The 13,914-nt window shown below is 46.1% G+C and overlaps 1 protein-coding gene across 1 annotated transcript in view; it reads right to left on the bottom strand.

Annotated features, from left to right (window-relative positions):
• Window positions 1-8,189, bottom strand: part of PI4KA (phosphatidylinositol 4-kinase, catalytic, alpha) — a 117,266-nt gene extending 109,077 nt beyond the window's left edge. The window contains exon 1 of the mRNA XM_012644122.1: window positions 7,965-8,189. Coding sequence (XP_012499576.1) covers window positions 7,965-8,111 — 147 coding nt within the window. The 5' untranslated portion in view covers window positions 8,112-8,189. The remainder of the gene's footprint in view (window positions 1-7,964) is intronic.
• Between the last annotated feature and the right edge of the window lie 5,725 nt (window positions 8,190-13,914).

The raw sequence follows: 13,914 nt of genomic DNA, 5'->3' as shown, positions 1-13,914 counted from the left end.
AGCCGGGCATGGTGGTGCATGCCTGTAGTCCTAGCTACTCGGGAGGCTGAGGCAGTAGGATTGCTTGAGCCCAGGAGTTTGAGGTTGCTCTGAGCTAGGCTGATGCCACGGCACTCTAGCCTGGGCAACAGAGCAAGACTCTGTTTCAGAAAAAAAAAAAAAGGTTAAACATAGAGTCATAGTATGACCCAACAATTCCACATATAGACCAAAGAGAAATGAAAACATATGTTTACACAAAAACTTGTACATGAATGAATGTAGCAGCATTATTCATAATAGTCAAAAAGTAGAAACAATTCAAATGTCTGCCTACTAATGAAAGGATAAAATGTGATATACACATACAATGAAATATTATTTGCCAATAAAAATAAATGAAATAATGATACATGCCACAACATGGATGAACCTTGAAAATATGCTAAGTGAAAGAAGCCAGTCACAAAGGACCATATATTGTATGATTCTTATTTATACAAAATGTTCAGAATAGGCAAATCCATGGAGATAGAAAGTAGACTAGTGGTTATCTAGGGATGGGGCTGGAAGGGCTGGAGAGTGACACCTAAGAAATGCAGGATTTCTTTTGGGGGTAATGGAAATGGTTTAAAATTGATGCTGGTGATGGATGCACAAATCTGTAAATATACTAAAAACACTGAATTATACATTTAAAATGGCTAAATTTTGTGGTGTGTGAATTGTATCTCAGCAAACCTCTTTTGAAAAAAAGTAGCCTCAGAAGGATCAAGTTAAACAAGTAACTTAACTGTCTACCAGAACAAAGCCCAACATTGCCTAAAGGAAGACAACAAAATCTATATAAAATTTCATCCTAGGTCATAAAATAAGTCTCAATTAATTTAAAAGAATGGAAATCAGAATATGTTTTCTGACTGCAACAGAATTAGGTTACCAATCAATAACAGCATTTGTCAATTAGACCTCATAAAGTCTAGGGGAAAAAGAAATCAATAACTGAGGAATATTTCTAAAATCCCTCAATTATAAAATCCCTCTAGGTCAAAGTAGAAATCATAAGGGAAATTAGAAAATGTTTTGAACATAATGAAAAAAAAAACATATCAAAAATGTGTGGGATACCTCTAAAGCAGCACTTAGTGGGAAATTTACATATTTAAATTCTTATATTAGAAAGGAAGAAAGGTCCAAAATCCTATGATCCTCTAATTATATATAGTAATATACCATATAGTAACATTTTAGTCAATGATGAATCACAGACATAATGGTGGTCCCATAAGATTATAATGTCACATTTTTACTGTACTTTTTCTAAATTTAGATATGTTTAGATATACAAACACTTACCATTGTGCTACAATTCCCTACAGTATTCAGCACATTAACATACTGCACAAGTTTGCACGCCAAGGAGAAACAGGCTATACCATAGAGCCTAGGTGTGTAGGAGGCTATACCATCTACGTTTGTTAAGTATAGTCCATGATGTTCACACAATGACAAAATTGCCTAATGACATGTTTCTCAGAACATATCCCAGTTGTTAAGTGACCCATGACTATAATTGTAAGTGCCTCCCAGAGGTTTTAACAGACTGTCTTCCTAAGTGAGAAAAGACACCAAGGAAAACAATACCTAACATTTACACTTAGTTTTCACAAATCTATTTCAAGTGATCTTAAAATATTTCCACTTATATGCTCATGATAATTGACATTTTATTTTACTTTGTTATTAGTATTTTAAATTCCTCATCGATTCCCTAAAAGCTTTTAAGCTACTAAACTGCTTTTAGGATAAAGTCCAAAACCATTCTCATGACCTGCGCTGGGTAATCAAGGCCTGCCTACTGCCACAGCCTATTTTTGTGCCACCCTAGCTCCCTAAGCCGTGACCATTACAGCCTTCTTTATGGTCATCCAACAAGTCGAAAATGTTCCCACCTCTGCCAGGAGTATTCTTCTCCACACATCTCATTGGCTAACTCCCCTTCATCCTTAGCCTCTGTTTAAAATCTTTCCCAATCCCTACAGGAATCAGAACCCCACTTTATCTCTCCTCACACTATTTACCCTTTTTTAAAACCGAGATAAAATCCACATAACATAAAATTCACCAATATCATTTATTTTTGCTTCTTGGCACTTGTAACCTCTTTAAATCATATTTACTTGTAATTTTTTGTTTGTTTGTCTTGTTTTTTTGAAACAGGGTCTCACTCTGTCACCCAGGCTCCTAGAATGCAGTGGTGCAATCATAGCTCACTGCAGCCTCAAATTCCTGGGCTCAAGGGATCCTCCTGTCTCAGCCTCCCAAGTAGCTGGGACTACAGACAGGCGACCATATCTGGCTAATTAATTGTTCAATGCTTGACTCTCTCTCCACGTAATTCCATGTACAGAGAGCACAACAGCAAGACCATGCCCAGTAATTGTATACTCAAAAATTTAAGAGGGTTGATCTCATGTTAGGTGTTCTTAGCACAGCAAAACTTCAAAAAAAAGAATATGAAGTCAGAAATATTATGTTCTGATCTGGAGATACAAAAGTAACATTTTAGAAAGTTGTTCTTTTTTTGTGGCCAGGCGTAGTGGCTCACGACTATAATCCTAGCACTCTGGGAAGCTGAGGTGGAAGGATGGCTTACGCTCAGGAGTTTGAGACCAGCCTGAGCAAGAGCGAGACCCCATCTCTGCTAAAAATAGAAAAATTAGCTGAGCGTCATGGCATGGCCCTGTAGTCCCACCTACTCATGAGGCTGAGGTAGGAGGATCGCTTAAACCCAGGAGTTTGAGGTTGCTGTGAGCTATGATGATACCACTGCACTCCACCTAGAGTGACAGAGCAAGACTCTGTCTCAAAAAAAAGAAAGCTGTTATTTTTAAATGGACCTTTAATTTACAACAGAATAAAGGAGTCTCCTGTGGATTCCTGGAACAGTAAACACTCATTTTAAAAAATTTAAATGTTTTTAATTAATAAAAAAAGTCTACTTATTCGTCCCTCTAATGCCAGTGCCTGGCACCGTGCCTGGAACACAGCAAGCCCTCAAACACTTATCGTGTGATGAATGGCGCCATATTTTGCTTATATAATGATATACCCTTGGCTGTACTGAATCCAGGCTTCCAGACGAGCTTGAAACACAGAAAAACAGTCAAGAAAAGGGAATGACTTCCACAGCAGATACAGAGCCTGTCAGGACTCAACAAGTACATGCTAGTGAGATCTGAGGATTTTTGCCTTAATCCTGTATTTATTTGTCAGTTCACCACACAGATAAAAGCAGTGTTTTGGCTGGCTTGGCAATGCTCAGGAAATGCCAAGCTTTTTTCCAACATGCCAACATACGTGAGAGAGGCAAATACAAAAATAAATATATAAATGTAATCAGGAAGATGAAATGCATAAATTTCACAACCAAAATCAATGATGGGAACAGCTGCTGGTGGAAGACATTAGAGGAAACTACATCTCCAACGAGCGCAAACTACAAACACAGACAACGAAAAAGAGAATCTGCAATAAGGAGTCAGAAATAGAACATTTCCACCCTCTGGGGGAGCAACAGCTAGTGACGCAGATAGGCACTGAGGGAGACTGTGAAGACACAGGGAGAAGGCAGCCTCAGAAGAAATCAACACTGCCGACACCTTGATCTTGGACTTTCAGCCTCCAGAATGGTGAAAAAATAAACGTGTTGTTTAAGCCACCCAGTCTGTGGTACTTTGTTATGGCTGCCCTAGCAAACTAACAGTTAATGTGGCATAATTACAGGTAAAAACTTTTCTTCTAATGTCTTCTAAAAATATTTTAGTGTTGATTTAATAATAATGGTTCTGGCAACATGAACACCCTTTGCCCACCCTCATTGTCTCACCTCTCACTCTATGGATGGCTCTTTTTAATATGGCCTCACAAAGGAAAGGGACAGAGGGTGGGAAATTTTCAGCTTCGTGATGCTGAAAAAATGCCAACACCGTGATTTTTACTTCATGGCAGACCGTTACAAAGGATAGACTGGATCACCATGAACCCCAGAAAGCCTACTCCCTATAAGCACCTAGCCACCAATTCCTCCAACTATAGATTAGTGTTAAAAAGCTCACCTTCTGAAGCACCTATGTCTAGCAGGGAGGGTTCAGCTTGTTCCTAATGCCTCAGCACCATTTAAACATCAGATTCATAGTTAGCTAAGACACCTCAGGATTCTGACATTCTAACTGAAGAAAAGAGAGAAGACATTTTATTTTTTTTTTTTATTTTTATTCTTGAGACAGAGTCTTGCTGTGTCACCCTGGTTAGAGTGCAGTGGTGTCATCACAGCTCATTGCAACCTCAAACTCCTGGGCTCAAGCGATCCTTCTGCCTCAGCTTCCTGAGTAGCTTGGAACACAGGCATGCACCACCACACCTGGATAATTTTTCTATTTTTTGCAGAGACGGGGTCTTGCTCTTGGTCAGGCTGGTCTCAAACTCCTGAGCTCAAGCAATCCTCCCGCTTCAGCCCCCAAAATGCTAGGATTACAGGTGTGAGCCACTGCATCTGGCCAGAAGACATTTTAGAACATGGGAAAAGGACTCTGATCAAAGCCTCCTGAGGATGGAGAGAAGAATGGAACAGCACGGAATGCTGCCTACTTTGCTCTGCCCAGGACTCTCAATGTCCCAGGATTGGGGGCTCCACTGGTTTGATAGGCCAAAGGAGGAGAAGTGGGAACGCATCACCAGATTTCTTGAAGACAGAAAAAGAGTAACCAGGCAGAGCCAGGAGGAAGCTTAGGAGGGGCGGCTCAGCAACATTCTGAAGGCAGGTGAAAACCAGGAAAGTAGAGCAAGACCCACAAGCAGATAGAAATGAGAGAGGGGGAATTTAGAAGCCAACTGTATGTAGAGATCCCAGTGTCGAAAAGCCTCTCTTTCTTTCGTTTTGTCTATTTTTCTCCTCTTATCTTTTTCCCAGAGGGAGAGGGCTTGGGTAGGACTTGGAGAGTCCTACCCAGAGAGCTTCACAGATGGTGTCCCTTGAGATGGGCTCCAATCTAGGGGGTGGGGCTCACAGGTGGGACCCCAATCTAAGGTGCAGCCTGGCAGGAAAAGGTCAAACCTCAGACATGGATCAGAGGACAGATGCCCAAAGATCTTGTGTTTGGCTCTCTGAACATGGAGGAATCTGTAGATGGGACTTCACTGGTTTATTCAAGGAAAGAAAGAAAGGAAAAAAAAGAGCAGATGGGAGACCTGCAGCAAGTCTGACTTATTGCTGGTCACCTCAGCAACCAAATTAGGGCTGTTTCTTATGTCCTTGGCCTAGCACATACCAATAAACAGTGGGAGCTCAATAAATGTTTTATGAATGAAAGAGTAAATTAAGTAAAGAAAAAGTAAAATCCACTGAGTACTGACAGGCTTGGTTTCACAGCCTGGGATTAGAGTAGGTGACTAGAATAAGCAAACACAACTGTGGCAGGTAGAAGGGCAAAAGTAAGGAAGGTTATGTCATTAATGTACCTAAGTGACACTAAAAGCAGGTCAGAGCTGCCTGAGTTACCAATGTCTGAGCTGAGATGTCAGGTCTGGTTCAGCAAACTTAGCCTTCCCTGGGTCAACCCTATCTAGATCAAGCTTCACTCAGTCCTTTGACCTCGGTCTGGAAGAAAGGAGGAGAGAGAAAAAGAGTAGCAAAGGAGAGAAGGGGAGGGAGAGGGATTGGTTTTCAACACTCATCTCTCCCCTTAAGTCTCCATCTTTATTACCCCAGGTGGGTACTCAGAAATTCCTTTACTCTTAAGAACCTCAACAAGAACAGTGATCCCTAATCAAGTCTCAAGATCCTAGATGGGGATGAGGGGAATTCACTATATTTTTGATGGCATCAGCCTCCTCTATGGAATGAGTTGTTTCAGGGGACACCAAGATCACCAACATATACATAGTTGTACTTATGGCTACATTTTATTATAGTGAAAGGATATCAGCAAGGGAAAAGGACACAGGTGGAATCTGGAGAAACTCATGCACAGCTTCCTTATGTTCTCCCCCTCCAGGGAGGATACACACCAAGCTTGCTCCTCGCATAGCAGCAAAAAATGCAATAACGTGTGTACAATGTTTATGCCTAGGAAAGTCCATTACGGACTCAATGCCCAAGGTTTTTAACTTGGGGCTGGTCATGCAGACACCATCTGCCTAACAACCAAGATTCCCAGAAGGAAAGCAGGTGTTCAACACAGACCATATTGTTTATAAAAAGAATCTAGGCACAGCAAACCACATTGATCAGTTAGGGAATTGAGAGAACTGTGCAAGTGCCAAGTTCCCAGATGCCAGCCAAGGGCCAACCTTGTAAGCAGGCCTTTGTAAAGACAGCAGCCTCAGACCAGCTCTGTTAACTCTTCTGCACAGAAGCCATTGGTAAATGTTGCCAATGAGACTGAAGTACCTCCCAAAGTAAGTGGCATTAGGGAGCTGCCAACTGAGGCTGTGTTAATTGTAAAATATACTGTAATCTTGACAACTGAAGCAGTTATGACAAGACACAAAGCTAACAATGTTGTAATTACAGAATGTTTTTATGACTAGAGAATAGAGCTGAAGAAGTCAAGTTGAGCTCAAGGTGCTCTTTTCAGTTACTGAATGGGAAGAGGTGCTACCACTGTTATGGCTGCAGGAACATCTTCTTAAAGATCATCCAATTCCCTATACTCTCTTCTTTCTTTTCCCTGAATCCAACAAACTTCTGATATGCTTTTGGTCCTCCTACTAATAAAAGAATGTGCTCACTAGTTGGCATGCATTTGATTTAATAAAACAGCACTACAGTCCATTAGTTAGGCCCATCTAACTATAATAACGATCATTCATTAGGTACCCATGTGCCTTTTTGTTGATCTTTACATACTCCTATCAAGGACTATCTTGTTTTTGACAGGAGAAAACAGAGGATCAGAGTGGGGAATTGACCCACCCAGAGTCACATTAGCGTAAGCAAGTGATAAGAGATTTGAATTCGGATGGTCCTATCTCCCACACTCACGTTCTTTCCATTCTATTGTACTCCCTCTTTAACCAGAAGTCGGGTTAACATCAGTCTGCCAGGACCTGCTCACCCAGCAGCTGAGTGATAAAATCAAATTTGAGAACCTACAAAGCCACAAAGGTCACTCCATCAAAGTGCCTAAAACAGTCTTTCAGCTTCACCCATTGCCAGAGCCACAAAACCAAATTTAGTCGTGGCTCTAAAATCTGTATTCTTTCCAGGATCCCAGGCCTTCTCCCAAGATAAGGATTCCTCTGGCAGGAGTTTTCCGTTCTCTTCTGAAGCAATCCTGAGTTCAGTTCTTTTCCCACTGACAGTTCACTCCCTCTTCCCTGCAAACTGTCCCTTCTCCAAACGCATAATCTTTTATCCAGTCTAACGTCCCAGCCTTGTAAAATTAACAATGCGCAGTCGGTTTTCAGTTCAGAAAGCACTTTCAACACAGTGTTTCCTCTGCCCGCCGCCACCACAATCAGGTGAAGGGGGCAAAGCAGGAAAAAGCATCCCCATTTTAAGAGAAAGGCATCTCCCCAAGGTCACGGAATAAAAAAACAAGGGAAATCGCGACCAGAGCCGCAGGTTTTGACCTCTGGTCCTCGGCTCATCCCACTGCTCCTCATTGACGCCCACACTCCAGCCCCTGCGATGTCACAAGATGCCCCCAAGATGGCCCGTAGCTCAAGTCCCTCTCACGCCCACCCACCTGCAGCGTCCCCGCCTGCCCTGTAGACCCCTCCCCACAGCCCCCTCTCTTTACTAGCCCCATCTCCCCCACGGGTCTCCTCACCTCGTCAGATTCTTCCCCTGAGGAGCCCCCTCCCGTCACAGGCAGCTCGCGACCCCTGACTCAGTCTCCCACAGGCCCTCGCCCCGCCTTCCCGCTTCGCCGCCCCAGGCCCCTTCTCCTGTCAGCCGCTGCCGAGGCCGCCGAAGTTACCTTCTCCAAGGATGCCGGTTTCTGCACTGCCAGGGAGCGGGCCAGTGACAGGACCGTATTGAAGTAGAAACCCCGCGAGGCGCTGGAGCTGGAGCCGGAGCCGGAGCCGCCGCCGCTGCCTCCCCGGGCCGCGGCCGCCGCCATCATCTCGCGCGCCGCGGCGCTGCCCGCCGGCTCCCAGCACTCGGCCCGCGAGCGCCCGAGCCCACGGCGCAGGCGCGGCCGCATCCGGCTTCCCCACCACGTGACCTTTCTGTTGCCCGAGCGGTGCGCGGCCGCGGGGAGGGCCCACGCGGCGTAAGGGTTGGAGAGGCGGCGGGTGTGCGCACCGGAAGTGTTCCCCCCGGCAGCCTGAGCTACGGTCGGCTCCGGGGGCCGGGCCACCCGCGCACGTCTGGCGCAGGAAGCTCGCGCTGCAACCGCGGGGTCGACGGGCGGGGCGAGACGCTGGACGGCCGGCCACCGCGCTCCTCCTCCTCCTTCCGAGACCGAGCTGCGCTCCGGCACCATGTCGGCCTACCCCAAAAGCTACAACCCATTCGACGACGACGCAGAGGACGAGGGCGCCCCGTCGACGTCCTGGAGGGACGCCCGCGACCTCCCCGACGGGCCCGACGCGCCCGCGGACAGGCAGCAGTATCTGCGGCAGGAGGTGCTGCGGAGGGCCGAGGCCACAGCCGCCAGCACCGACAGGTCCCTGTCGCTCATGTACGAGTCCGAGAAGGTCGGGATCGCCACTTCCGAGGTGAGCATGGGGCCGGGCTGGTCTGGACCGGCCAGCCTCTGCATGGTCGAACCGGGGCAAGAAATGTTTTGTTCACGATTTTTTGAGAAGTCTGGAATTGCCTAGAATGGGTTCTTGTACTTTAGTGACTTGATGGCTTGTGATAACATGTTAACTGTGTAAAGAGATGCGCATCTGGAGTACTTGAAGGAGGCAGTTTATCCCGGGAATCTAACTTAGCTATTAATCTGCTTAGTTGATTTTTTTTCTTTCCTTATGCCTAGTTCAGAGATAAATTCTAGAATATATTCTGTCCAGGTGAGTAAAAATTCTGGGCCTGCGCTAGGGAAATGGAGGGTCTGTTCTGGCCATTCCTCCCTGAGTGATGCAGAGTGAGGACTTGGTGTGTGCAGGTGTCAGGTGATGCCCTGAAGCATCAGAGCAAATGGTCTTCCAGTTCTTCCCGTGTGACTGGCCGCTTCTGCGCCTCACCAGTAAGGATACTGAAGTCCTGTCTGCCTGGACAGCTACTCAGTTAGCCAGGGCCTGGGTTTGCTTGAGTCTAGGGCCTTAACTTTACCTCCCAAGTCCTAGATAGTGTGTGTGGGTGGAGACAGTCTATCCCCCCAATTCATTTTTGTCAGTTCTTTCCATCTATAGAAGATTTCAGACAGTTGGACCTTCAATGAGAATTATTCTTCCTTGTACACCACATTCTCTCCTCAGCCTACTAATGAAACAGTTTTGTTTGGGCAGAGAAAAAGAAGGTTTAAAAATGTAATAGATTACTGATATTATCAGCTAAGAATAATTTATCTTAAGCATTTTGTAGCTTTGAAATGTAATGTTTGAAGCTAAAGAATTGTCCTTCTCCCTGGATCTCTTCATTACTCTTTTCTCTGGCAAAGTTTATTCTGACCTGATCACTTAGGGTCTTGAACAATCCTGAGATGTATTTGATTAACTTCTCAAATAGTCATCTCCGTCATTTCCCCATTGCTGCTTTCTTGGGTTATTTTCCTTCCCCACTTTTTCCTGTTTGTGTATCCCTCATTGACCCACCTTCCTCTCTTTAGTCTCATTGAGGAAGCTTTTCATCTCCTATCTACCGAATTCCTGTGTTTCAGTCTAAATGGAAAGTCTTGACTTGGATTTGAGGATTGCCTGAGGTCTTAGGGCCCTGACGAGTGGGTCGCTTGATTGAGGGTCCCAAGCACAAGGAAACCAACTAAAAAGGCTGAGGTGTAGACAAGAGGCGTGAGAATGAGGGATGGCTGAGCACTGGCCCAGCAACGGAATTCTTGGGCTCCTGAGAAGGGAAGTGATGGACCAGTATGTCAGAGGAAAGTAGCTAGGGGAGGTAGCTTAGGAGGCTTTGGAATTCAGAGGGAAAGATCTGGCTTTGTAACTCAGGAGAGGCAAAAACAGTAGATATGAGTTGTTTGATACAGATTGTGGTGACATGCCCCATGCTGCCCCCAAAGGTCTTTCTATGCAACAGGGACTGTGAGAGCAGAGGCAGAGTGGCACCTCAGGCATGTGAGGCTTAGCCAGGCCAAGCCAGGTGTTGCTCTGACAAGTGCAATATGGGTATGACTAGGCAGGTGACAGGCTCTCATCAGTGTGATTACATGTTGAATTTTTCCAGCATTAAATCAGTTCTCAATTATTAAAGGCCCTGGGAATCAGGAATGATCAGCACCTCCATCCCACTCCACCCCATATTCTCCCAGCTGTCTTGGAACCCTCCAATCACTCTTGTATTCCTTTCAGTGTTGGACTGGGGATGGGGGTAAGTGAGCTCATCCTGCCCTCAGTGTGCAGCGTGGCTCCCAGCAGACCTGCTAACCACGCAACTTAGATGCTGCCTGCTGGATATCCAGCACTGTGGGACATGCCAAAACATGAGAGATTCATATTAAAGATTAGGAGTTTACAAATGATATTAGGCTGGGAAGATCATAATTCATTCCCAGCGGGGCAGAAGGAAAATTACTTAGTCAGATCACTTCTAGTGAAGGAGAACTGCCCTTCTCCTACTGTGAAACCTGGCGAGGTTTGTTTCTCATAAAGGCTCGGACCACGGGTCATGACCGCCAAAGAACAGCGGAGAAATGGTCAGGACAGGGCAGGTCCTACCTGGCTGACCTGGTAAGCGCTTTACAGAACTATAGAGAGAATTGTAGGCCACTCATCAATTCTTCTATTTGGTATGCGTGACTTCTTTCTTCTTTTCTTTTCCTAAGGTTTAATTTTTGTGAAGAGCTATGCCAGTCACATGGTTCAAAATTCCAAACATACAAAAAGGGTTGGGTGCAGTGGCTCACACCCGTAATCCCAACACTTTGGGAGGCTGAAGCAGAAGGATCGCTTGAGGCCAGGAGTTAGAGATCAGCCTGAGCAACATAGTGAGACCTGTCTCTACAAAAAATAAAATCAGAAAATTAGCCAGACATGGTGGTGTGTGCCTGTAGTCCTAGCTACTTGGGAGGTTGAGGCAGGAGGATCGCTGGATCCCTGGAGTTTGAGGTTACAGTGAGCTATGATCATGCCACTGCACTCCAGGCTGGATGACAGAGTGAGACCCTGTCTCTAAGAAAATAAATAAATAAATAGAATTTTAAACAGAAGAATATTGGACTGTGCTCTGCTCTATGCCCCATCTATCCAACACCCTGCGCATGGTTTCTGTCCACCTTTTCACCACCCTGGCCACGGAGACCCACCTGCCCAGGACACACCACTCCCCTCCAGCAGCGGAGCATGTTTCAGTAAAGTTTTTAGGGCCTAGGATCTCAGTTCAGGAGGGGGTCCAGCAACAAGCATTAGACCAGGGCCCGAAGGGCTGGCACAGTAACATCCATGGAAAGTGACTGGTGTTCAGCAGAGTTCAAACATGATATGATCAGCAGCCCCAGCTGGCACATCCTCCATACTGTCTTGTGTGGAGGCCGCTCACCTACTCCCTGTCTTTCCAGCACTTAACAGTCACCGAAGCCACCCCGGGCATTCAGTTAAAAGAGGGAGATAGAGGAAGACACCCCTTGTAGCCCAGGAACAGAGGCCATTGAGGTGATCTATTTGGGGTTCCCCCATAACTGAAAATAGACACATTGCCATGGCATGGTACCGTCATTCTCTGGGAAGCTGGTGGTTGGGCATCCCTCTCCAAATGAGGGGCTGTACTGACCAGAGCCACCCGTTGAGGCAGCCTGTGGTGATTCTGCTGCACCCAGAGTCCTTAGCAAAAGCTGACAGAGGGAAAAGATAGCTGCTCAATTAAGTAATTCCTCAGATTTTTAAATGTCAACAATGGAAGAGGAGCAGTCTCTTACCCATCTCTTACTCAACTGTCTACCCTCAAACTGCCCAGAACAACATCTTTTACATAATAGGTGCTCCCCAAGTAGTTGCCAGGTGAATAAATGCCCTGGGGAAGGAAGGGATGAAGAAGTGGAGGGAACAGAAGATTGCTTGGAAGTGGAAGAGAGATTGCAGCGGGAAGAATACGTTGCACTGTGCAACTTGGCTGACGTGTCCCCCCCGCCCCCCACTACCCCGTCAGTGCGTGTGTCCTGACACAGCTCAGGCTGTTTCTGTCAGGTGGGAGAGATTGTGCTCGAAAAGTGGTATTGGACCACATCTTTACCACTAGGTATGTTCTGGATTTATTTTTATTTTATTTATTTATTTTATTTTATTTTAATGTTTTTGAGACAGAGTCTCGCTCTGTCACCCCAGCTAAAGTGCAGTGGCATCATCGTAGCTCGCTGCAACCTCAAACTCCTGGGCTCAAATGATCCTCCTGCCTCAGCCTCCCAAGTAGCTGAGACTACAGTCTCATACAACCATGCCTGGCTAATTTTTTCTCTTTTTGGTGGAGATGGAGTCTCACTCTTATTCAAGCTGGTCTTGAACTCCTGACCTCAAGCAGTCCTCCTGTCTCTACCTCCCAGAATGCTAGGATTACAGGCGTGAGTGACCGTGCCTTGCCTGGATTTATTTTTTTAATTAATTTTTAGTAAACTATCAATGATTGAATTAGACCATTGATCCCAGGAAAACTTGCTGGCTCCTTGGCTGTAATAGGGCACCTTGTGAGGATGGGTTGTTACTGTTGAGGCAGATATGGCATCTAGCTATACCTGCTGCCCCTTCTTGAAAATGTCCACTCATGGCCCATGGCCACGGTATTGTCCCAAGGGACTTGCTTTGCCAACTGGATAACATGCTGTGGGAAGCTGGGAGGCTGTCTGTTCTCCAGCCTTCCACCTCTGAGTGGTGGTTCTGAGAGTGGGAAATGTTATTGGGAAGTTAGGGAGTCCACAGCACCACCCTCAGGTTCAGTGGTTGACTAGAAGTCCTCCCAGAACTCTTCCACTCATGATGATGGTTTGTTGTAGTGAAAGGATACAGATTAAAACTATCAAAGGAAAAAGATTCAGAGGGCAGAGTCCAGGGGAGACCAGGCACGAGCTTGCAGTTGTGTCTTCCCAGTGGGGTCATGTGGACAGCACTTAAATTCCAAGCAGTGAGGTGTGACAACACACACACTATTGTCAACCAAGGAAGCTTACTCAAGCCTGGTGTCCAGAGTTTTTATTGTGGTTCTGTCACAGGCATGGCTGGGTTTTGTCTTCAACCCCTCCAGAGGTCAAGCTCAAACCATGTAGCCCAAGGCCCCCATCATAAGTCATATTGTTAGCATAAACTGTCTGGCCTGGCCTAAGGGCTCATGGAAGGAAGGACACTCTTATCAGGCAGGATATTCCAAAGGCAAGGAACTAGGCAAGGGCCAGGCCTTTCTGGGGAATGTGGAGTGTGTGGACAACCCAGCCCTGCTGAGTAGGTCCTTTTCTCAGCCCCAGGTCAGCCTGCACACAGGTAGTAAGGGCACCAGTGCTGCCACCATGGCCCTCGGTGGTTTTTTTGTGCACCTTAAGACCCGATTTGGCCGGGCCACCCAACCACCGGGGGAGCCGCCGGCAGTGGCCGAGCAGGCAGCCCAGCTGTCTGCACTGCGGCCCATGGGACTGCATCATGATCGCCCTGGCAGGCTCCAAGGAGCACCTGCCACTCGCTGTGCCTCGAACAAGAAGATGTGGGACATCTGGATTTGGGATATGAATTAATTTGAAAAACCGCTTTGGGGGTATGAACGTGATTTCTGATGAAACTGGATCGGAATAACTTTCATGATCTTTGTATATTTATATGTAGATATTT

The sequence above is a fragment of the Propithecus coquereli genome, unplaced genomic scaffold (genome assembly GCF_000956105.1).
Source record: "Propithecus coquereli isolate 6110/MARCELLA unplaced genomic scaffold, Pcoq_1.0 Scaffold206, whole genome shotgun sequence".
In the NCBI taxonomy this organism is placed as follows: Eukaryota; Metazoa; Chordata; class Mammalia; order Primates; family Indriidae; genus Propithecus; species Propithecus coquereli.
The sequence above is the reverse complement of the archived record's forward strand: the minus strand, read 5'-3'. Positions and strand labels throughout refer to the sequence as shown.